At 36.6% G+C, this 24,733-nt stretch overlaps 2 protein-coding genes across 2 annotated transcripts; both read left to right on the forward strand.

Moving 5' to 3' along the window:
* The first annotated feature begins 906 nt into the window (after positions 1-906).
* On the forward strand, positions 907-6,436 carry FIP1[V] (FIP1[V]-like protein). Its single transcript, XM_079001667.1, has 8 exons — positions 907-2,040; positions 2,363-2,622; positions 2,730-2,856; positions 2,968-3,036; positions 3,142-3,273; positions 3,399-3,500; positions 3,579-5,024; positions 5,785-6,436. Exons 1-8 carry the CDS (start codon positions 1,156-1,158, stop codon positions 6,268-6,270), a joined length of 3,507 nt encoding a protein of 1,168 aa, XP_078857793.1. The 5' UTR covers positions 907-1,155; the 3' UTR covers positions 6,271-6,436.
* A 14,625-nt stretch (positions 6,437-21,061) lies between these two features.
* On the forward strand, positions 21,062-24,169 carry LOC145053598 (actin-interacting protein 1-2-like). The gene is made up of 6 exons (XM_079001668.1): positions 21,062-21,605; positions 21,941-22,102; positions 22,234-22,420; positions 22,523-22,948; positions 23,023-23,430; positions 23,524-24,169. The coding sequence occupies exons 1-6, from the start codon at positions 21,214-21,216 to the stop codon at positions 23,779-23,781; spliced, it is 1,833 nt and encodes a 610-aa protein (XP_078857794.1). The 5' UTR covers positions 21,062-21,213; the 3' UTR covers positions 23,782-24,169.
* Positions 24,170-24,733: the final 564 nt, after the last annotated feature.

The following is a 24,733-nucleotide window of genomic DNA, read 5'->3' on the forward strand; positions in this document are numbered from 1 at the left end:
AATGTCAGTTCCCAAGATAGTTAATTTTTGTTTTGTTAAAGGTACATAATATCTTTTCATGTTTATTTGAAAAGTTTCAGAAAAGTAGTTAACTGATTTCATGTAATTTGTGACAAAGAAAATCGAAATATATGAATACATACATTTGATATAGGAACAAAAAATAATCGAAAAAAATATAAAAGCGAAAGAATGTACCGGCCTTCTAGCGCACAAGAGCGAATGTTTATAGCAGAGAATGATGATGGAAGTTATAAGCAATATTAACGATGCTGTAGGAGAAGGTTTGAAGAAAAGAAACGATTGAAAATAAATGTGAGTCGCGGATTCAATGATGAATCGTATATGTATGTAATAATTTGAATATGATTTTTCGGTATTAATGATTTCCTAATAAAAAAAGATTTTATATTAATGATTTACTAATATAAACGGATTTATATTAATGGTTGATATTAAGGCCTTGATTGAAATGATTTGTTAGTAATATGTTTTTAAAATTGACCCTATTAAAATCTTCATAACTGAAAATTCAAGATGTAAAATATGGAAAGCTTTTATTGGAATTAAATACATTTCATTTCAACGAATGTAAGTTATTGATTCATGATTGGAAAACATTTATTGGAATTAAATACATTCCATATGGGGAAGATGATGTCAGCAATTTGATCTAATGATGAAAAAATAAGATTAAAATACAATCAATGGTCTAGATTATTTAAGATGATGTCATAAGGTTTCTCTTATAGTAATATTTAAGATAGTAGTTATGTAAAATATCGAACGATTTTTATTTAAAATCGGATCCCCTATTTGATAATGAAAATATCATATGGTTTTTTTTGAAATAAAAAATGCTACTTCTTGGATATCGGCGATAGTTTATAAATATGAAGCTAAAATCGTTCAAATGATGGTTTGGAAATAACCCTAAAAATCAACCCTAACTCCACTGCGGCAAGAAGGGCATCTCTATTCCCTCCGTCTCTTCTCTCGCGCGCCTACAAAACCATCGTAACGGTGATTATTCCGGTGCCCAACTATTGATTTCGATGAATTGAATTGACATAGAATTCTAATTCTGTGAAAGAAGCCCGACGAATTGTGACGATCTTGTTGAAACCCTTGTGGTGGTAGTACTATCAGGATCTAATGGAAGACGATGACGAATTCGGGGATCTGTACACCGATGTACTCCAGCCCCTTCAGATGTCGTCTGCACCTCCTCAACAGCCGATACAATCAATACCGCAGCCGCCTAGCCGTTCGATCGATCTCAACGATAGAATTCCCAGCGATGATGAGGAGATTCTCTATGGCGCTAAGAATTCTGGGAAGTTGAAATGCGATCAACCTAGTCCAAATCTGAATTTGAATAAAAGAGATGGAGCTGCTGAGAAAAATGAAAAGTATTGGGGGGAGGAGGCTGCGCCGCCGGCGGATTCAGGAGGCAGGGTTTTTGGGGGTAGTAGTGGTTTGGTGAAAGTAGAAGATAAGGGTTTTGAACAAGATCCAAATTTTTTGGATGATGTTAAAGGCGAATTTTCGCAGATTAAGGAGGAGAGGCTGGAGGAAAATTTTGGGATTGAAGATGCCGGGGAGGAGGATGAGTTTTTGATTCCGGGTTTATCATCTTCTGGAGCTAGGGTTTTGGAACGCAGTGGCACAGAAGGGGGCGGTGGCGACGACTGGGATGATAGTGACAGCGAGGATGATTTACAAATTGTGTTGAACGATAACACCGGAGGTGGGATCATGGGAATGGACGTCGGTGGTGGTCAAGATGAAGAAGATGATGAAGACGGAGACAATTTGGTGATTGTTACTGGTAATGCTGATCCAAATCATCATCATCATCCACCAATGGATGATCTTCAAGATTGGGGCGAAGATCCTAGTCAGGCTGCTGAAGGGGCGGGAGAAAGAAAAGATTTACTGGGGGGTGAGGCTGGGAGACCTGAAGTAGGCGGAGCTACGGCTGCTCAGAAGGTTGGATACGGAAGTCATGGGTATCATCCGTTTCATTCTCAGTTCAAGGTCAGTGATAACTGTAATACATGTAGGGTGATCCTCACATGTAACTTATTGTACCATAGATTTGTATTTAGCTAGAAAAAGATGGTAAATGTACTTCTTTTTTGACACATTAGTATCAAGGATTAAATCAGGACTGCCACTAAAAGTGGTTATATTGTTGTACTGACACTTTACATTGATCAATGAAAATACTTTCTTCCTTGATGGAAATTTCTTCATACTTTATGCATTCTAATCTTGTTTATCACCATGCAACTGCAAGTATCTGTAGAGAGTGTCAATTTCTTGATATATTATAATCTTCTGTTCACAAAATTTGTAGTATGTGAGACCTGGTGCTGCACCAATGCCTGGAGCAGGTCCTGTAGCAAGTGGAGGAGTCCCAGGGCAAATTCGTCCACCTGCAAATATGTTACCTTTTGCTGGTCGAGGTAGGGCTGAATGGCGTCCACCTGGCATAAAAAATGCTGCCCCCATGCAGAAAAATTTCCATCCAGGTTATGGGGCCCAGGGTTGGGGAAACAATGGAGGAGCAGGGCGTGGATTTGGCAGTGGACTCGATTTCACACTTCCTTCACATAAGTAAATGACCATATTAACCTTTTAGAATAAACATCACATATAAGTTATAACTAGAGTTATAAGTTTATGCTTTTATACTAAGTTCTACCATTCTTTTATGTCTTTAGGACTATATTTGAAGTGGACATTGATGGGTTTGAGGAAAAGCCTTGGAGACTTCAAGGTATTGATGTATCAGACTTTTTCAACTTTGGTATGAATGAGGAAAGCTGGAAGGAATATTGCAAACAGCTGGTGGGTATTTGTCCTTTTTTTTCTGAAAGCTTTGGTTACATGAACATATATGGAGCTTAATAGGTAGTATGCAATGTATAATTTAAACAATGGTTATATTTTTGTTTGTAGGAACAACATAGGCTGGAGGCTACAATGCAAAGCAAAATTCGTGTCTATGAAAGTGGGAGGACTGAACAGGTATGTGATGCTTCTGAAAGATACTAGCATGCAGTTTATATAAGTCAAGATGATAAAGAAATAATAAAGAAACAATTTTTTAATCTTATTTTATGGTTTTTTTAGGAGTATGATCCGGATCTTCCACCAGAACTAGCAGCAGCAGCAGGCCATGACATATCTGAAAACCGTAACATGGGAAAAACTGATTTGCAAAATGACTTAGCTAAGGGATCTGCACGTGGTCGAATGCAATTGGTATGGATTAATAATATTTTTTGATTTTTCTAATTGAAGATCCTTAAAGGATCATACTTTAAAATGTCACCTTCATAAAACAAAAACAGAAGTCTATAACTAATTGACATTGTTGGAAACTACAGCCAACTGGAAAAGCAATACAAGTGGAAACTGGTTTTGGAGAAAGACTTCCATCCATTGATACAAGGCCACCACGTGTTCGTGATTCTGATGCAATCATCGAGGCAAGTGGTCAAATTTAGTCAAATCTACTTTTCAGTTTCTCAATATCGGAATCTGAATCTGACTTTGTTTGTAAACAGATTGTGTTGCAGAGATCTCCAGAGCCTGAATCTGTTCCAGAACATGATGATGAGCCTGAAGAAGATGATGTCAGAGAATCCCTTGAGGTTGAAGATGACATTGTATCTGAAAATGATCATTTTGATAATAGACCACAATCACAACCACAAGCTTATAACAGTAGGAAACGAGAATCTTCGGGAAGACCACCTTCCATGGTAGGTGCAATAGATAAAAGGGTATCCTCACATTACTCAGAAACAGAAGCTGAAGATCATCAAGATTCAAGAGGCAAGAAGGTCAACTCTCTTCCTTCATCTCCTCCTACAAGCTTTGACCAAACCGATGCCATCAAAGATGAGACTGCAGCTGTTGACCGAAAGTCAACGGAAAGAGAAGGAAGAGGTTTAGATACAAACATGAATGATAATAATACCAAAAGTAGACGTACAATGAAAAAACAAAAACATTCTTCTGTTGAAAGAGACGATTCAAAAGCTGGAAAAAGCAGTGAAAACAGCAAAGCAAGATCAGATCAAAACATGAGAGATAGTGTGGAGCAAGAAGTCATTCAAGGTGGAGACGATCGAATGGTTAGAAGACAAGATAAGGAAAGACACCAAAGTGATCAGTATTCTCATAGAAAGTGGGACCCGAATACCCATCGGCCACATGTGAAATCCGAAAACTTTGATAGGAAAAAAGGGAGAGAATCTGAAGGAGGAGGGGTATGGCAAGATGAAGATCCACATATTGGAAGAATGAGAATTGAAGATGTAAGGAAACGGAATCATGATGAACACCGGAATAAAGTTCGGGAAAATGAAAGAATCGATAAAAACGAACACCGGTCAAGAAAAGCATCAGAAAACGGATTAAAAACTCGGCATGACATTTCAGACAAAAGAGAAGAAGTTTCACATGTTCATAGAGAAAGCACTACAAGTAGACGCAAGAGAGAAAGAGATGATAATTTAGATCAACATAAAAGAGACGATGAACCACAAGCACAACACTCTTTTAGGTATAAAGAAGAGGGTAATGCTAATAATCGGTTGCAAAAACGGGAACGAGATGAGTGGAAAGAAAGAGATGGGCATAGAGGAGGAATCGGAATGGGGCATTCCAGAGTAAAGGAGGATTACAGAAGTTCAGAAAAAGAATATCAGTTCAAAGAACAAAGTAGTAGAAGAGATAGAGGAGTTGAAAATGAAAGTGTTTCCAGACATCGTGGGGGACGTGAAGATCCATATGCACATGGAAATAAAGTTAATAATAATAATAGTAATGAAGAAAGAATAATATCAAGGCATGAAAGAGGGTATACTGGTAAAGACGTGCAAGATAAGAAGCAGAAGGAAAGTGTAAGGAAAGGAAAGGAAAGTGATGGCGGAATCCACAATTCCGTTTCCGTTGCTAGTTCAAGACGGAATCGAGAAGATCATAGCAGTCAGAGAAGTGAGCGGGTACGTAAATCACTGGACACCATAGTATAAATATACCTACTTTTTTTAGAAAAGAAAAAAACATAAAAAGGACCTTATGTTAATGTTACTTAGCCTCTAATTGGTTGTCTCGGACTGTGGGAAGCCAACAAATATGTGTCATCCATATGTTTAAGTCATAACTAGTTACAAAATTCCTCTCTTATTATTATTTTTTTCCCTCCATTTCCATGAGTAGATAACTTTTGCATATTTTCAAGATAATCTAGTTTCAGTTTTCGTTATGTATAAAATTTTCTTATAAAAATTAAAGAAATCTAAATTTCCAGAGGGTTTTACTTTTTTGAGCCATTTTGGGCATCAAATCTACATTTTATTTCATATATTTTTTTTTTGACATAAGCATTCAATTTCGATCCTGTCCTATTCTTCAATGTTTTATTCAACATATTCACTTTCTCATTTATTAACAAAATTGTTGCATCCTTAACTGTTTAAATAGTTAATAGTAGTTTCAGTTGACATTATGTTTGTTTGATGCCACAAAGTAAGTAAACATGAGCATAGTGCGTATACACTCAAGGATTTGATTTAACCACCATTTGCTGGATGTGGCTGGTAATTGCTATTGCTAGTTATTATTAAACTTACCAAACATGTGCATGATATGATCTTCAAAGGAGTTGAAGAGGAGAGGGTAAAACTGTAAAAAGAAAAACATACGCTATCAACTTAACTATCTATTTTGCTCAAAAATTATATTTCCATTTGGTTTGATTAGGCGAGGCTTGAGCAAAACCAACCATTGGTGACACGAAGATCTTCAAAAAAACACAACGCCAACGCCTCATCAGAAGACGAACAACAAGAATCAAGAAAAGGCCGCTCAAAACTCGAAAGATGGACAAGCCACAAAGATCGCGATTTCGGTGTAATAAAAGAACCCGACAACAACAACGGGGCCCACACAAAAATTCCCGAAATACCCTCCTCAAAGCCTCCTCCTCCTCAAGAAACCACCATTGATAATTCTTCAAAACCAGAAGAAGACAAAGAAACGAGCGAGGATCCAAATAAGCATTTGGATACGGTTGAGAAGTTGAAGAAACGAAGCGAGCGCTTCAAACTCCCGATGCCGAGTGAGAAAGAAGCTTTGGCCATCAAAAAGATGGAAAACGAACCGTTGCCGGGCCCGCCTGAAGCCCGACCCGACTCCGAGGCCAAACCGGAGCGGCCCGCCCGGAAACGCCGGTGGACAAGTGGCTGAAATGTTATATTTTACAGGTTTATGAATGTAACGGAATGTGTAACAATGATGTAGTGGGATTTATGGTTTGTTTTTGTTTTTTTGTTTTTTTTTTGTTATAAAGGTGCGGAAATTGTAACGATATAGTTTGACACAGAACATGTTATATCAAGTGACAGTTATTATAGTTGTTGATCTTGCAACAACTTTGTTCCACCAGTGCGGTGGCAGGAGATGGTGGTGATCGGTTGCTTTTATAGTTTTACTTGTTGTATATTGAATTGAATTCTTGATCAAGTAAAAGCCTCCAAAAGACGTATAGGTTTTACCTTTTTTGTTACAGGAACATTTAGTTTTAATAGTTTCGATTTGAAGTTATTTGATAGAGAATTTGAATCCATGTGATATTTTTATGGATCTGATTGTTTTGACTTGCAACTGTTCAGAAACTGGCAGTTGTACAACTAATACGACCTGAATTAAAAACTTATCCTTCAAATATATAAGAGTAACTACAAAGGAAAATTGTTTGACAACCTTAACCAATTTTATTTTATTTTTATTTTTATTAATTTTTTTGAAAGAGAACCTCGACCAATCTTGTTTATGACATCATAAATAAAATTCCTCATGTAAACACTTCAAAATGGAGTGATATTAGGCTCGGAGCGCATAAAATTCAACCTTGGAGTATCTCGTCGTTCAAAAAAAGTCATCATTTCCAAAAGTTGATCTTCATAGTCAAATACATAAATGCTAAAGAAAGAGTATTACATGGAAAAATAGAGAGAATATGCACAAAAATGACAGCTTTTGTTTTTATAAACAAGTTTGAGACATTTTAAAACATGACCATCATGTATGTATGAAATGAAATTTTTTGGATGAACGTTATGTCTCTTTAAAATACATATACCTAACAAAAATTACATTTTGGGATTGCAGACAACCAATCTCAAACACTTATTCAAAAGAATAATGGCGATGAACTATTCTCCCAAACTCACACATTTAAACAAATAAATCAACCATTTCATATATGCAACTATGCCATTCAAGCTAATTTTTAGTTTTTTAGATTGATAAAACCCATTTAGGCATTACTTTTGTTGTCCCTATTTTTCATATAATGATCAAGATTGAGGGTATTTTGAGTGGTGTGATGAAAAATTACTGTAAGTCCCTAATCTGCCTGTGTATCAATCAAATCCGTTTGATGGTGCGGAATCCCAATCAAACGGATGATGTCAGATCAAATAGAAGAGAAGGAGAAGAATGATAGTATGAATCTTTGTATGAATTGATATGAATTAACGTTCCAGATACAAAAGATTCACACACATACGCTCCTTATTCTCTCTGGCCGAAAACTCTCTACTGTTCATCAATCTCTACTCCTCACCCTAACACCTCTATTTATACAAGGGAACATGGGCCGGAAACAAATGGGCCGTAAATGAGTTTACGGCCGTAAGGTGTTTACGGCCGTAAACTCAGCCGTAAACTAGACCATAAATTCATAAAATATTACACAAAAATACAACTGCCCAGAAAAGTAAAGTATAAACTATATTTTGACCCAACAATCTCCCCTTTGGTTTATAGCTTTCTTTTCTTAATTGACTTAACAAGCTCCCCCTAAAAAGTAGTTGGCTTTCTTGATAATCTTCATTGGGAACTTGGCTTCAGCATTAATCTTCAAATTCTTCACGACTTCAAGATGAACTTGATGAATCTTCAATGAATGACTTCATCTTGAGCAGTTGGGCTTTTCTTCATAATTTGGCATTGAACGCACGTTGGGTGAGGAGGCTTGATGTACTGATTCTTGAAAGATAGCGCTTTCAGCTTGAGAATCTTCAGAGAGAACAAATCTTCTGGATCATTTCAGCAGGTACAAAGATAGCAGCAGACTGATTGAGGAGGCTTCAATGCAATCCGTCACATAATCTTCAATTTCAGCTTCACCTTGCTTCTGGGGTTGAAAGATTGAATGTCGAAAGAATAGTATTCATTTCTTGCTCCTTCGAATGAGAATTCTTCGATGCTCACGGACGAGGCTTTGGCTCAGAAATCTCAAATCTTCAACACAAACTCCATGAGTCTTATCTATACCTGAAATCACTTTTCAAGACAAAACAAAACTAAAAGAAAACTTAGCACACAAACAGAAACAGAAATATTTTTTGGATTTTTTTTTATTTTTCTGAACAAGAAATAAAACAGAAATAACACTATTTTTGGATTTTTAATTAATTTTTTTTATTTTTCTTTGATTTTTGAATTTTTTATTTTTAATTTTTAATTCTCCCCTAATATTTAAATTAGAAGAAACTATGACAAATTTAACAAAAATAAAAATGATATCTAACTTTAAGAGTGATTTGGGATCAAAGTTTTTAGACAGCCTTTATCCACTTGTCGGTACCTTTCATATTCACATATTTGTCTGGTCGATCGTCGGTATTGTTGTCCACTTAAACACGAAAAATTGTGACAAATTTAGGACATACTATTTGTTACAAGACAAGGTGAACTTAAGTTCCTAGATATTATATCTGATCCTAATTTCTTAGATACTATATCTTAAGGACCATTCAGCTGACGACGATCAGGGATATTGTTGTCCACCTAAATTGAGCAGCGAGATCTACAGACAATCTGTATGTGTTCAATTTTTAAGTGTACTAGAACGTGTTTCCCGCTTCCTGATATGCCCCAACCATCAAGAACTTCCAGAGTACTCCTTACACCGGGTGAGCAGACAACCATGCAGAGAGAGAAGAGATTCAGAATTCTATTGCTAACTACTGCAGAGGGGTTGAGAAGAAGAAGGTTGCATATGCTATGTACCAGGTCGGATTAGAAGTCGCACAAAGGAGACAACATATGGCTAACAAATAAGAAGTATTTCACACACACACACACACACACACACATATATATATATATATATATATATATATATATATATATATATATATATATACTGCAGAGAAATAGAGTTGCATATGTTGTGTACCAGGTCGGATTGGAAGTCACGCAAAGGAGACAACATATGACTAACAGACGGAAAGAAAGAAAATGATATTCTACAGACCTAATTTATCGGAATTTACCAGTCGCCCAATCCAACTGGAATTAAGGACAGAATCCGCACCTCGAGGAAAAGTTAAACCACGGTTCCAAGTACGGGTTCAATTAATGTGACGAGTAGATTCCCATATATATCTCCCTGCTCAACCTATCCGAGCGTCATATTGTCAGGCTGAACGTATCTAACTAGGTCAAGATTTGTCAAGTCTATAAATTTCCTAAGTTCAACTCTGCCTAGTCATGTCCATTTAAAATTTTTCGTGCCTACTGACGCATCAAACCAGAGCATAAACCCTTCAACTTCGGGTACGTTATGCAGACTCAGGTTGCCTGTTATCACTTGATAATATCACTTCCCAAAACATCTCCCTCAAGCAGCACATTTCATAACCAACAATTTTTTTTTTGATTTTTTGATTTTCTAATGTTTTTGGATTTTGAAAATTTTCTAATTTTTGTTTTGTTTTTATTTCTCCCCCTAAATTTGTGCATAGGAGAGAAACGAAAATAAATGCGCAAATTTAAACTATCATAAAACAAAAATTAGTCTTTAAAACGAATCAGAGTAAGATAAACTCAAGAGTATAGAGAAGAAAACGCAAACCGTAAGTCACTGATTGAATTTGCATTCAGAAGGTCTGAGAACAACAAGCATAATCTCAGAACACATCCGAAAATTCTTCATATCATTAAGCACTAACCCCATGTGATCCTTTCTTTTCTTCGTTTCCCGCAAAAAGACACATACTCTCAAACAAAGGTCTGAATGTTGTACAGTTGAGAGATGTCCCCTATCATGTATCTGGAACAGCCACTACCAACAAATCGAAGTTTGATGATATGCCTCCATAGCTGCTCTGACACAAAGCGGGATTAGTTGGTCTTTGGAACCCAGTCCATTTTAAAATTGGGTCGACCTTTGTCATCCTTGCACGTTACTCTCTCCCATGACATGTCCTGTTTATCACAAACAGAATACATAGAAATATTAGAATTGTTAGTTGATTTGGGAGATTGAGCATTCGGAACCCATTTGTAGTTGGGTTTAACCCATTTCTTGTTCGATCCGATGGGTGCCTTGGCACTTGCTTTGGAACTTGAATCCGACTGCCGAGATGACTTTGACCTAACTGGTCTTGGCTTCACAGGAGCATCTCTTGAACTGGGCTTGTTGGCTGACATTTCCTTCTTGCCCTTGGGATTTGGATGCTTGGCCTTGTGTGCATTCCAGTCATCATGGTCTGAACGTGACCTTGAGGGGTTTCTTTTGGAGTATCTCCCTCTTGGTGCGTTCTGCCACCCTTGTGCATATTAGGGAATGTATGCGCGATTAGGAAAATTTCTGGCAATGTGTCCAGGTGTTCCACAGTGAAAACAAGTCCTTTTCTTCACTGTGAAGTTGTTTCTTCCTGCCCCTGGTGGCGTATCCTTGCCTTGTCTCTTGTTGTTCCCACATGCACAGTTGCAACAAGCACTCTGTTTAGCTTGAAATGGTGGCCTGTATTTACCAACGACGGGTTGATTAGAAGCAACAGATTTAGAGTTCAAGGGGTCGTTTGTTTGTTCAGAAGAACTCTCATTGTTCTCATCCTCTGCTACTTTACGTGCACATGTAACAGAAACATCAATATTTTCAACATTAATAACTCCTCCTGACACAAATCCAGCTCGTTTTCCATATCGAAGATGTGGCTCCCTGTCAGTTTCGTCCTGTGTTATAGGGATGGATGTGTAGTTATGATTATAAGGAGGAGGTACACTATCATACCCTAGACCCTTGTTTTGATTTTCTTTGAATCTTAACTGGGTTTCATATAAGGACTCGACTGTCTGACTTGACGCAGTATAATTTTTGAAACTGACATCAGTTTTTCCACACTTAATTTTTAAAGCGTCAAGTTCTTCAGTTACAACAACAAGTTGTCTCTTAACATGATCATAATTTTCACACTTGTTGCTGTACTCTTCCTGAAGTTTCCTAAAGTCCTTGGTTTTTGCTTCCAACTCAGCCTTCAGGGGTTTCTGTCCTTTCCTGAGTTGATATCCTTCATATCGCAGGTCCTCAACTTCTCTTTTAAATAAATCAATTTGATCCCGAAGAAATTTAATTGTATCTTCACATGATTGAGAACATGAAACTTCACATGAATGAGAACATGACACTTCATTGACCGGAAGGTTTACAGAACTCTTTAAAGCGTCAAGCTCTTCAATTACTTCAGCAGTACTAAGACGATTGAGATCTTTTGTCTTCTTGATGACAACTACATTCATATCCCACGATTTTGGAAGTGAATTCAATAGCCTTTTGTTTATCTCAGATTTGGTCAAAAAGATCCCAGCAATATTCATCTCAGTAGTGAGTGTGGTAAATCGCTGCAACTGATCTTCCAGGGTTTCTCCAGGGATATAATCGAACATGTTGAAATTTTGTCTTAAGATATCCTGAAGACTCTCTTTCATGTTTTCAACTCCCTCGTAGATCTTAAAATCAATTAAAAAACACAACTAGAAGATAAGATAAAAATTAAACGTCAAATTTAAAATGCCTTTTTTTTAAAGTTAACCTTAAAAGTCAAATTTAAAAAATCAAACTTGAAAAGTCAAACCGAAAAGCTAAATTTGAAATTTTAAAAGTTAAACGAAAAGGTCAAAGCTTAAAATCAAAGGTCAAACCTGAAAGTCAAAATCAAAATTTGAAATAAAAAGTCAAAAATAAAAGAAAAAAAATAAAAACAATTTATTATTATTATTATTATTTTATTATTTATTATTTTATTATATATATATATATATATATATATATATATATATATATATATATATATATATTATTTTATTATAGAATTTAAAAATTCAAAAATTTAAAAATTAAAATTTTTGGTTTAAAAAGAACTTTAAAAATGAAAGAACTTGATTTTAGGGGTTAAAAGTGTTAAAATGCGAAATTTGGTGCGACTGGGAGTGATTAAGTTTAATATTTCGGGGATAAGTCACAAAGGATTTGATGGTGGAGTTGGCAATCTGCGCTCTCTGATGAACGGAAGGACGTGGGTTCGATCCCCGCCTCCTCCTTACTTCGCGTCCCCTCCCTTTTTTAATTTGAAGCGCGCCTACTGATGCTACCGAGCCGAGCCAAGCCGCGATTCACCAAGCCGCAAGCTCGGAAACCCTAGCCGCAAACACGAACTCCGCCGCCGGCCGTAAACTGTTTCCGGCAGTAAGCTCCGGCCGAAAACCCTTCAACAATTACGCAATGATTTTTCGACTTTGAAGCTCCAAAACTCGATCAAAAACCTTTTTTTTTATGAAAAACATGAAGAATAAACCCTCCTTATTTTTGCGAGATCTATCCAAAAACGCAAAAATATTTCGAAAATAAGATCAAATAATGCCCCAAAATAGGGTTTACGGCCCAAGAACTCGGTGTTTACGGCCGTAAGCTTGGACCGGAAACACCAATTATTCAGATTCCAGACGAAACAATAAATCCTTTTGACTGATACAACCAGGCTCTGATACCAATTGTAAGTCCCTAATCTGCCTGTGTATCAATCAAATCCGTTTGATGGTGCGGAATCCCAATCAAACGGATGATGTCAGATCAAATAGAAGAGAAGGAGAAGAAGGATAGTATGAATCTTTGTATGAATTGATATGAATTAACGTTCCAGATACAAAAGATTCACACACATACGCTCCTTATTCTCTCTGGCCGAAAACTCTCTACTGTTCATCAATCTCTACTCCTCACCCTAACACCTCTATTTATACAAGGGAACATGGGCCGGAAACAAATGGGCCGTAAATGAGTTTACGACCGTAAGGTGTTTACGGCCGTAAACTCAGCCGTAAACTAGACCATAAATTCATAAAATATTACACAAAAATACAACTGCCCAGAAAAGTAAAGTATAAACTATATTTTGACCCAACAATTACCTAGCAATTGGTACAAAGAGAGTTTACTGAAAAGATTTTATAACCTAGCAATTACCTAGCAAATGTGTAACACCCTAAAATTTTTAAACTTTTTCAAAGCTATGGTTATAAAATCTTTTCGGGATTTAACTTGCATTTAATAAAAACTCGGTCTCACAAAAACATTTACAATTAAACACATTGGGTGTTATAATTAAGCATCAATATAACCATAGTTAGCAAAAATAATTACATCAATATAACTATTAAGGAGCTTAACAAGTTCCACTCAATTCTCTATCTCTTGACTTTTAACTTCCATCTATCATATTTTCTCCTTAAGCGCAATGTCACACCCCTAAACCGAAACGACGGAAACGTTCGGGGGTGGTTGACGTCATGCGTAGTATCACAACAGTTGTATCATAGCAAACATAGTAAACACAACCAAACATTGAATACATATATGAAAAAGGTTTACATTATCTTAATACAAAGTTTTGTTCTTATCAAAAAGTAAAATGGAAAGACGTGACTCTAACACACCGACTTCTCCAAAATCCTGGAAGTACCTGTCTACTAAATCCCTGAGAATACAAACAGTTTTCAAAGAATATCAACATAAAGCTGGTGAGTTCATAATCATTTAGTTTTGATGGAAAATGTTTCCTTGAATCCTTTTGAAAAGTGTTCCTCAAGAAAATCTTATATTTTCTTATGAAAAGCGTGTTTGAAAAACCATTCCTTCCATGACTTCCAGATTCTTACAAGGTATGTACAATCCAAGGAGTCGTGGAATAAATATGAATATCCGTTAGTTACATGTAAAAACAATGTTAGGAGTGTTAAACCCAACAAATAATAGGGGTACAATAGACTCCAAATACACTGCTTTAATGCACTAAAAAGTAGTACAAGGCAAGCAGGGTCGAACCACAGAGACACGGGACAAAAGTCTATACCTTTTTGCACAAGGTACTTTGGTCACAAAGGGGGGGGGGGGGTTTGTTTGCAAAAGTAAATAACTAAATAACAATCTACTTTAAAAGCATGCACAAAATGAAATAGATTTGTAAACAAATTGATTGAATGGTTCTAGTTCTAGTTCTTAATGTTGTTGTTCAACTTGATTATGACTTGATGTAATTCAAGATTGCTATTCTATGTTGGCACTGAAAGATATTAACACGCTCTAATAACTCTCGCTTGCCAAATTATCTAACCAAAACACGCTCTTTGATTAGACCTAGCTTTACTAATTCAACCTAAACACGCTCTTAGATTGTATTGAAAAACCGCATTAAGTTTTGTACAAGCTTCCCAACAATGTTCATTTCTTCTCATACGCTCGGAAGTGTGAAAACATGTGATATATGTTTTACAATAAGAAAACTTATTGCTTGTTACCAATTATTAACTCAATAGAACGATTAGGTGCTCTAAAAGTTAATTAACTGCACAAAAATTCAATTCATGAAAGTGGCCAATCAAACACAAATCAAATTCAAGGATTCTAGTTAAACAAAAACATAATCACTAGAATAGAATCACAAATCAAACATCAAATCATATGCTTCAAGTCAAGCAATCAACATGTTTTTAACAAGAACTAGAAACTAGGGTTTCTTAGCCACACATGGCTAAGAACAAATCAAACAAGAATAAAGATGGAATTGGAATGTTTAATCCTTACAAAAATGAAATCCAAATGTTTGCAATGATTAAGTCTTCTCAAAAGCTCCAAGAATTCTCCCAAAATTGCCCTAGATCGCCAGAAACTACTCCCAAAACCGTTCTGTTTTCAAATTGACGTCTTGCTCTTTTATTAAAGTTCACGTGACAAGCCATAAGGCCATGCGTTTTTAGCATGGCCATGCCTTTTGCCCATGTGTTTTTTTTGGCATGGCCATTTGTCTTGACCATGTGTTTTTTTGGCATGGCCCATGCTTTTTGCTAAAATTCCAAAAAGTCTTCACTGTTGGCTCCATCTTCAGTCCAGCTTCACCACGCGTCATGTTGCTCAAATATGAGATGATAAAGGACAAACACGACCCGTGTCAAAGTGACAAGAACCGCATTTCAAACGTAATCCTTTGCTATGAAGATAATGCAACAACGACTCGGGTTATGTCTTCATGCTTTCCTCCATGGAATGACCGGTTCATCTTCTCTGCATGCTCCAAAGCTCCAAGAATCCAAACTCCATGCATCCAAGCTCCACGTTCCATGCTCCATAATGCCTGCAAAATAAATCAAAAATATTGAAGTACCAGACATTCTTAACGAAATATGCAACTACCCTAATAATCAACTAAGCCCAACATGTCGATTTTCAGGTGTTTCAAGGTTAATACCAAGTCCAAGCTACTAGATGAGGGCTAAACTCTCACTTTGGAGAGTCTTTTAAGTGTGTACGGCCACCTTATGAAGGTGTGCGACCGTACACCTTCAAAGGATGAAGATCATGATGAATTAAAGCTTAAATCAAGATGTCTTACAAATATATCAAGTTAGATGATAGAATACTCACGTTTTTGAAGCCTTTGGAGTGTTCTTGGATGAAGATTCTAGAGAGAGAAAGTAGAGTGCAGCCAAAGAGGGAAAAGAATGAATGAAGGGTCTCCCTTATTTATAGGGGTGAGTGTGCGACTTGGGGGGGGGGGGGGGGGGTTGGGTGTGCATCCGCACACCCATGTGTACGGCCGTACACTCCACCTAAGAGTGTGTATGGCCTGATTTTGCTACTATACGACTTGATAGCTCATCCCTAATCTCGACCTTGGTTGTATTCAAGCTTAGAACGCTTAAACGAACCCTTAATCAATGCTAGGAGTTAACAGAAATGAGTTTAACTTAGACTAACTGACTAGATGTACCAGGTAGAAGTTTCGGGTTGTCACATGCAACTTGGAATACATGACACTAAAAAGATATACATAAGACAAATGTCTCGTGAGATACGTAGATTTGTGACCCAAAACCTTTATCACATTTTTATCAAAAAACATTTCAAATGTTTTCATGAAAATCATTTCATACATATCATAACACATCATATCATATGACTTCATAAGACATTTATCCACATTCCATTTTCTTTTATCATTAAGGACTAATTCTGGTATAAAACACATTGCCATTTTTATACTTAGGTTCTACTTCTAATAAAGAAACCACTCCAAAGTCTAAACCAATATGGAAATAACAAATCAATCTATCAATGCATCATTTCCATTATGACATCTATCTTGCTAACGAGAGGCACCATCCTGATATATTCCTCCAGATCCCGTTACGGGGACATCATGGCTCGAGCAATATATATTCTTGTCTTTACTTTCTGTTTCTTATCACTACTTTCCATGTTTCACATATTTCATATGTTAGTATCAAAATACTCATTTCAAACGTAAAATATATATATTCCAAAACATTTCAAACATGTTATCAAAACATTCATTCTTTCAAAACATTATTTACTTTCAAAACATTTTTGTTTTCAAAACATTCTTTTCAAAAATATTTAAAACATTCATCTTAAAACATTTCATATATCAAATTATTGATATTACATTATCATAAAATCATTTTTCCATGTACCCCAAAGTGGAAAAATGTCAACACATACTCACCTAATTCTCCAATGTAGATTGCTACCCCCTTCAAATCAACTTAACAAGCAATTACGCCTTAGAGAAAACCTATACAATGTAGGTGGAGGTAAAAAATGACCAAAATACCCTTAAGGGTCTTAAAAAGTATAAACTACTCTAAAAATCATTATTTAATCATCCCTAACTAATGTAACTAGAACTAGGTCAAAACGATGAACCAAGTTCAAGTTAGAAAATTATGTGGATCCTTAACAGTGAATTCCATGACCATGTTTATTAATGCATGTAAAAAAACGGTCGTGTTTTCATGCCTGCACACACACAACTCGTTTTTTTCTCAAAACAACAGTCTACTTTGCATAGTTCTTGAAGACCCTTTCCAATTCACTTCGTGTCATTTATATAGGTTCTCACACATGATCAAGAGTTTTTTAATCATTAAATAATATCCCACTTAATCCATTAAGTTCTCATTCACCCTCTATTTGTTTACTTTATTAATTTAATAATCTATTCTTAAATTTAGGATATTATACAATGCATATGTAACTACTCCCAAACCCAAGTAAATCTTGAGTCAACCTGAAATGACCCAAAATACGACCCAAAATACGACCCAAAAAAATTGTTTAATCATTACTAAAATCATGAGTTCAATACCATAAAATAAAAACCCATACGACAATATCTCAAACCATAACAACGTATCAAGAGAAAACTGTATCAAGACTGTATCAAATCATATCTATGAAAAGCTAAATCGACTCCCAAGACAAAAACTGAAGTTGTGGTGTGTGCGATGCCATCATCCCGAGCTCTTCCCTTTACTTGCAGAAGTACCTGAAACCAAAACTGAAACTGTAAGCACGAAGCTTAGTGAGCTCCCACAAACTACCACATACCATACAATAACATATAAACACATACTGGGCCTTGCCCACTGCATCGGACCGAAGTCCGGAAACTGCATCGGACCGAAGTCCGGAACTAACCAGGGCCTTGCCCTCTGCATCAGACCGAAGTCCGGAATCTGCATCGGACCGAAGTCCGAAACTGACTGGGACCTTGTCCCTTGCATCGGACCGTAGTCCGGAACTAACTGCATCAGACTAAAGTCCGGAACTGACTGGGACCTTGTCCCTTGCATCAGACCGAAGTCCGGAACTGACTGAACATAGCATAGCATAAACATATATCAACTAGCATAAACACATATACTGCATACTTCATTAGACTGAAGTCCGGAACACATAACACATATACATGCTTGAATCACAAAGACATCAAACACCCTGAACTACTGCATCGGACCGAAGTCCGGAACTAACTGCTAACTTAAACGGGCCGACATTGTGGCCGTAGACCCGTTCCTACTGGAAGGAAACTCACCTTGTGATGCTGACGGCTGAACTCCTGAATGAGAAATCCCTGACTGCTGCTCCGACTGCTTCCTGGCTATCAAGGGTAATAAAATACTAAATCAGAATAAGGATTCTCCTATGGGTAAAATGACCATTTTTACCCCTGCTATGGCATGGGTCACAACATGGCCCAAACCCTCAATTCCTTCCAAGTCCATCCATGGCCCCACTATAGGCCCACTAATGGCCCAAGTTTTCTAGATTGGGCCTATGTCCTCGTATGGGCCCTACCAGCCCACAATAATCTTGGCCCATAATCTAACTTCTGAAGATCCAACAACAAGATAGGCTTTCCAAGCTTACTATTGGCCCATTAATGGCCCAACTTGCTATATTGGGCCCAAAGCCCTTTATTGGGCCTTACTCAAGTCCAATACTAAATCCTTGGTCCTTAGTAACTGAATTCTGATGGACCATTAAGGCCCAAGGACCCTAAGTATGGAACTCAGCCCACACCGAGGCCCAAAACACTCGAAGCCCAAACTAGCAGCGTATGTGGGGCGTACACCAAGGTACGCTGAGCGTACAAACTGCTGGCTTGTACGCGACGCGTACCTCCTTGTACGCCCAACGTACAACCCTGTTAAGCCAAAATCTCAATAAGTGCTTAATAATCCGATCCAGAAGCTACAAATCCAGATCCTAAGCTTGTTCCATGTCTTAAGCCATAAAGTTGCCTACTTGATGGCTTACAAGTCTCATAAAGGCTCAAACTTCCATAAATAACATTCTACTTCCTTGGAGCTAACTAGATCTCATGCATGGTTCCATATAAGCCACAAAGATTGCAACTTTATTATTAGGAAGATGTTTCCGAGCCTTAAGGATGGCAACCCAAGCTCCAAAACCGACTTACAAGATCAAGACTCAACCTTTGGACTTAAAAAGGTCCAAACTTCCATAACCTAGATCTAGAAGGAAAGAGGAAGAAAGTTCAGAACTTTATACCTTCCTTTGCTGACCAAGAGGGTGCTAAGTCCAGATCCCTGAGCTCAAGCTTCTTCTCTAACTTCTTCCCTTTTTTCTTCACTACTTCCTTTCCTTGAAACACTCACAAAAACTTCTTCACACACAAAGAGAGGATAAGAACGGATTAGGGTTTTCTTGAGAGTGAGGAGGTTGATGGGAAAACAGGGAAGAAGGCTATAATGGGGTTTATATAGCCTTAAACCCCTAAAATTAGGGGTTTTCCTCTGGCCGCGTACGCTGGGCGTACCATATGGTACGCTGCGCGTACGCTTCTCCTCCCCGCGCTTCATTTAATCAATACGCCCAACGTACAACGGGTTACGCCCCGCGTACGACTTATGGGCAGACTATGACTCGACCCAAAACAAAGAGGCCCACTTCAATATACAATTCTATTATAGCCCAAAATAAAATTTGAGAATTCAAATAAATTTATACCTCGGAAGACGATCGTTACACAACCTTTAAAACAATGGCAATGATATATATATATATATATATATATATATATATATATATATATATATATATATATATATATCATAATTTAGTTTTTTTTATCATTCACCCTCTATTTGTAATACATAATTCAGTTAGTATATATTATAATACATAACTTTTGCCTATATCCAAATCTATGCACTAGTTGTCATCACACTAGAACACATGTAAGTTAGTAGGACCACACATACACATGGGAACATTCTAGAATGCTACTTATAAAAACAACCTTGTTATAGGCAAAACAAACACTAAATTATAAGGCAACTAAAACTTAAGGATCCCAAAGACAAGTGCCACCCTTAAGTCAATCCATCCTTGAATTCTCAACCGCCTCTTTTCCTTTCCATCGACACATCATATGGCTTTTGAACCCTCACCTTCTAACCACTCATGCCCTTTGTCGACTCCACCCTCCGATGAGCGTATCAGTGTAAAAATACCTGCTAATAGCATTGAGGTAAATGATACTTTGTTTTTTTATCTTGTTGTATTATTTTTGATTAAATAGATAGAGATCGTGAGACCTTACTTTACAATTTTTAGTTTTTCATTTTATTTTGATCTTGCTTTCCAGTTTTAAGAACATGAGTTGATGTTGTTATGCGATTAAGTGTAAAATGGTCCTTTCGTTATTCAACAAAACATTTAAATGTCTAACCAAACAATATGTATTCATTAAGCCTCTAAATTATTCATACATTTGAATTATTTAGAGATTGTGAAAAAGTTGTTTAGTTAATGAAATTTATTACATATTTTTATTATAATATTTAATCATTTTTTACAAGTCTTTTTATGTCATTTATATTTTACAGTTAGACTGTCAACTATTTTTTTTTTACCAACTGTGATTTTTTATCAATTAATTTATCAACAAGCAACTATTTTAAGTTATTTTCAACTATCAATTAGTTTGTCCAATATAACCAATAATATGATAATGTTACACTAATGTCATACATATAACTTATAAATCATAAAATACCCACCAAAATAGTTAGTAATTTTAAACATTTAATCTTCACTGTTAGAAACTCTAACATATAATGAACACTTATATAATATTGATTTGACATGATCTCAATTTTCTAATGAATAAAACTAGGATTGTTATAATAAAAAACCTCGCTAGCAATTGGGGATGAATTACGTATCAGAAAAAAGAATATCCTTTACTTGTTTTAAGCCGTTGTATAAGTTATAGGCTTATAGCATTATTTTTAATATTTATATATGAATATATTGTTGTAAATTATCCTAAGAAAATATATGTTTATAATCTCACTCATTCGACACCCCACGTTCTTTTCGCAAAGTCATCACTCATTAGACACTTGGAACACGAAATTCCCAAGTTCCCCTGCAAAAAGTTTCATTCCTCTTACCTCCTTCAATCACCCCTTTCACATCCCAAAAAACCTGAAACTAATTGATCAAAAATGGCAAAGCTTATAGAGACGTACGCCTGCGTCCCATCGACGGAGCGCGGCCGAGGAATATTAATATCCGGTGATCCGAAAACAAATGCATTTATGTACTGTAATGGCCGATCGGTGATTATCCGGTACCTCGACAGACCATTGGATGTCGAGGTGTACGCAGAACATGCTTATCAAACCACCGTTGCGAGGTTCTCGCCTAACGGAGAGTGGATCGCTTCCGCTGACGTGTCCGGGACGATAAGGATCTACGGTACCCACAACGGATTCGTGTTGAAAAATGAGTTTCGGGTCTTGTCGGGTCGAATTGATGATATCCAGTGGTCTGCTGATGGGATGAGGATCGTGGCTTCGGGTGATGGCAAGGGCAAGTCGTTCGTTCGAGCTTTCATGTGGGTTTGTTTTTCTCGATCACAACTGTTTGTTGAAATGCGCCAATGACATCTTTTCAACTTTTCCCTTTCTCTACCTTATTTACACAATTTGGGGATATTGGTCTTAAATCTGTCCAAATCATACAAACACTTTTGATTTTGATGATGCCTCGTCATTTTCAAATCAGAAATCATTTGGGGGTGAGGCAGGGCCCCATGACATCCTTGCTTCATTGTCACCCCTAAGTCCAATTATTCAAAATCGACATCTTTCTTTATCTGGAAAAATTATGAAAATGTCAACCTTTTGATCTTCTACCATTATAGACACTCATTTCAACAGTCTTATACAGGTGGGATTCTGGAAGCAATGTTGGAGAATTTGATGGGCATTCAAGGAGAGTTCTAAGCTGTGCATTCAAACCCACAAGACCATTTCGCATAGTCTCATGTGGAGAGGACTTCTTGGTCAACTTCTATGAAGGACCACCATTCAAGTTCAAGCAATCACATAGGTCTGTTACAGATAACAGATTCCATCAAACACATAAACTTTCTACTCAAATAAACTTACAGTATCACATGACACAAATACTTATGTCACATTTAGTACAATTCTAGTGTTCACTGGTATTCTCACATGCAGGGATCACTCGAATTTTGTCAACTGTGTAAGGTTTTCACCTGATGGCAACAAATTCATCACTGTAAGCTCTGACAAAAGAGGGCTGTTATATGATGGAAAAACTGCAGAGGTCAAGGGTGAATTGTCTAAAGAGGACGCCCACACAGGTAGTATATATGCTGTAAGCTGGAGTCCCGATAGCAAACAGGTAGTTAATCTTCTTTTCTTTTCTAAATTCCACAAAAAATGCTCATTTATCTATGCTTTGAGTTCAAATTTAGGGTTCTTTTTATTTCCTTTATAATTGTAGGTGCTAACTGTATCTGCTGACAAAACTGCAAAAATATGGACAATATCAGATGATTTCAATGGAACACTCTCAAAGACTTTAACTTGTCCAGGATCTGGTGGAGTTGAGGACATGTTAGTTGGGTGTCTATGGCAAAATGATTATATAGTTACTGTTTCTCTTGGTGGGACCATATATTTATACTCTGCAAGTGATCTTGATAAAGATCCAACAATTCTTTGTGGACACATGAAGAATGTTAATTCACTAGCTGTGCTTACAAAAGGCCCAGAAAAAGCCATTCTTTCTAGCAGCTATGATGGCTTAATATTCAAATGGCTTCGAGGATTTGGCTACAATGGTAAGTTAGAAAGAGGCGACAAAAATCAAATCAAATGTCTCGCTGCTGTTGATGAAGAAATCATGTCTTCTGGATTCGACAATAAGGTAATTCAATTTCTTTCAAGATTTAGGATTTAGGGTTTAGGGTTTGTTATCTGACAAGATGTTGTAACGAACAGATATGGAGGATTCCGTTAAATGGAGAAGAATGTTCAGAAGCAGATATTATTGACATCGGGAGTCAACCGAAGGATTTGAGTTTGGCTATTAATAATCATGAACTTGCATTGATTTCAATTGAGACAGGTGTCGTTCTTCTGAAAGGTACGCAGGTGTTGGCAAGTGTTGAGCTTGGATTTACTGTGAGTGCATGCGCTATTTCACCTGATGGAGATGAAGCGATTGTGGGAGGGCAAGATGGTAAATTGCACATGTATTCCGTGAAGGGAGATACTCTTTCAGAAGAAGCTGTTCTTGAAAAACATCGAGGGGCTATTACTGTGATTCGTTACTCTCCTGATGTTTCCATGTTTGCGTCTGCTGATGCAAATAGAGAAGCTGTTGTATGGGATCGGGCCTCCAGAGAGGTACTAGAAAATAGAAATTCCAATTTACTAAATTGAAAGAAAAAAAAAACGTTTATGATTTATTATGAACTTATGATATGATGTTATAAATAGGTGAAGCTGAAGAACATGTTATATCATACAGCTCGTATAAACAGCTTAGCGTGGTCTCCTGATAACAAAATGGTGGCAACAGGATCTCTTGACACGTGTGTAATTGTGTATGAAATAGATAAGCCAGCTTCAAGCAGAACAACTGTAAAAGGAGCTAACCTTGGTGGGGTCTACTCAGTGGCATTTGTTGATGAAAAAACTGTCATAAGTTCTGGTGAAGACGCGTGTATTCGTTTATGGGAGATAACTCCACAATAAATAAACAATCAAAAAGTTACAAACAAACGTTTCTTCATGTCTTTTTCTTCTACTTTTTGTGAAGCTGGTTTTGCAAGTAGGCCAAGGTTTTTAGTGGAGGACTTATTGGATTAAAAGTAAGGTTTTGGTGGACAAATTCGTATGTTTTGCTAAGAGCTTTCAGGGAAATGGAGGATTGGGTCGAATGGAAAAGAGATGCTTCTTGGAAGCTTGATGATCGAAATCTTTTTTTTTTTTTTTTTTTTTTTTAAATGTAATAAATGTGTTTTGGGTGTGTTTTTTATGATGAATGATGAAACCTTTTGGTTTGATTCTCAAGTGGTTTAAGTTGTGTTTTGAGACTTGAGTTTCCACTTTGTTTATGAAATATCATTTGGTGTTTTGAGTTTCCACTTTTCCACCAATTGAACACAACTTTAAAATTGTGTTTCATCTTTTCAACTTTCATTATGGTTATACGCTTCCATAATAAACCCATGACATAAATGATAAATTGTTTATATAGAATACAAACACATACATGAATTTGGACCCAATTTACTTTCATTCAGATTCAGTATGTAGTTTATCAAGTTCATCTTGAACTTTAACATACACGCCAGCGTTAGGTGTATCACATGTAACTTCTACAATCCATATAAAACGTCGCCATCACTTGTAAGAGAGCTACAAGACATTTTGTTTGTAACCTTTTTTGATTTTGTCTTTATTAAAATACAAATTAAACATTTAGTTAATAATCAAATAGTTTAGTTTAATTATGGAAATATATAATCACATGCTCCAGTTTTAAATGGAGTAGTAAATTTGAGTAAGTTGTAAACATGAAGTCCACGACCCAAATCCTAATAGTCACCAAGTCAGTGTCTCAAGTAGCAAAATTGCAAGTTGGAGGTAGAAAATGAGATACTTGAAAGTACAAGGTTGGTGAAGTATCAACTTTTAAAAGTAA

This window comes from Lactuca serriola, chromosome 5, assembly GCF_051521515.1.
Source record: "Lactuca serriola cultivar US96UC23 chromosome 5, Lser_US96UC23_V15, whole genome shotgun sequence".
NCBI lineage: Eukaryota > Viridiplantae > Streptophyta > Magnoliopsida > Asterales > Asteraceae > Lactuca > Lactuca serriola.

What these genes read in the sequence shown, in the direction of transcription:
- LOC145053598 (XM_079001668.1), top strand. Translation starts at nt 21,214, where the DNA reads ATGGCAAAGCTTATAGAGACGTACGCCTGCGTCCCATCGACGGAGCGC. An exon ending in CTTCTGGATTCGACAATAAG is followed by an intron (nt 22,949 to 23,022) that starts GTAATTCAATTT and finishes TGTAACGAACAG; the next exon opens with ATATGGAGGATTCCGTTAAA. An exon ending in GGGATCGGGCCTCCAGAGAG is followed by an intron (nt 23,431 to 23,523) that starts GTACTAGAAAAT and finishes TGTTATAAATAG; the next exon opens with GTGAAGCTGAAGAACATGTT.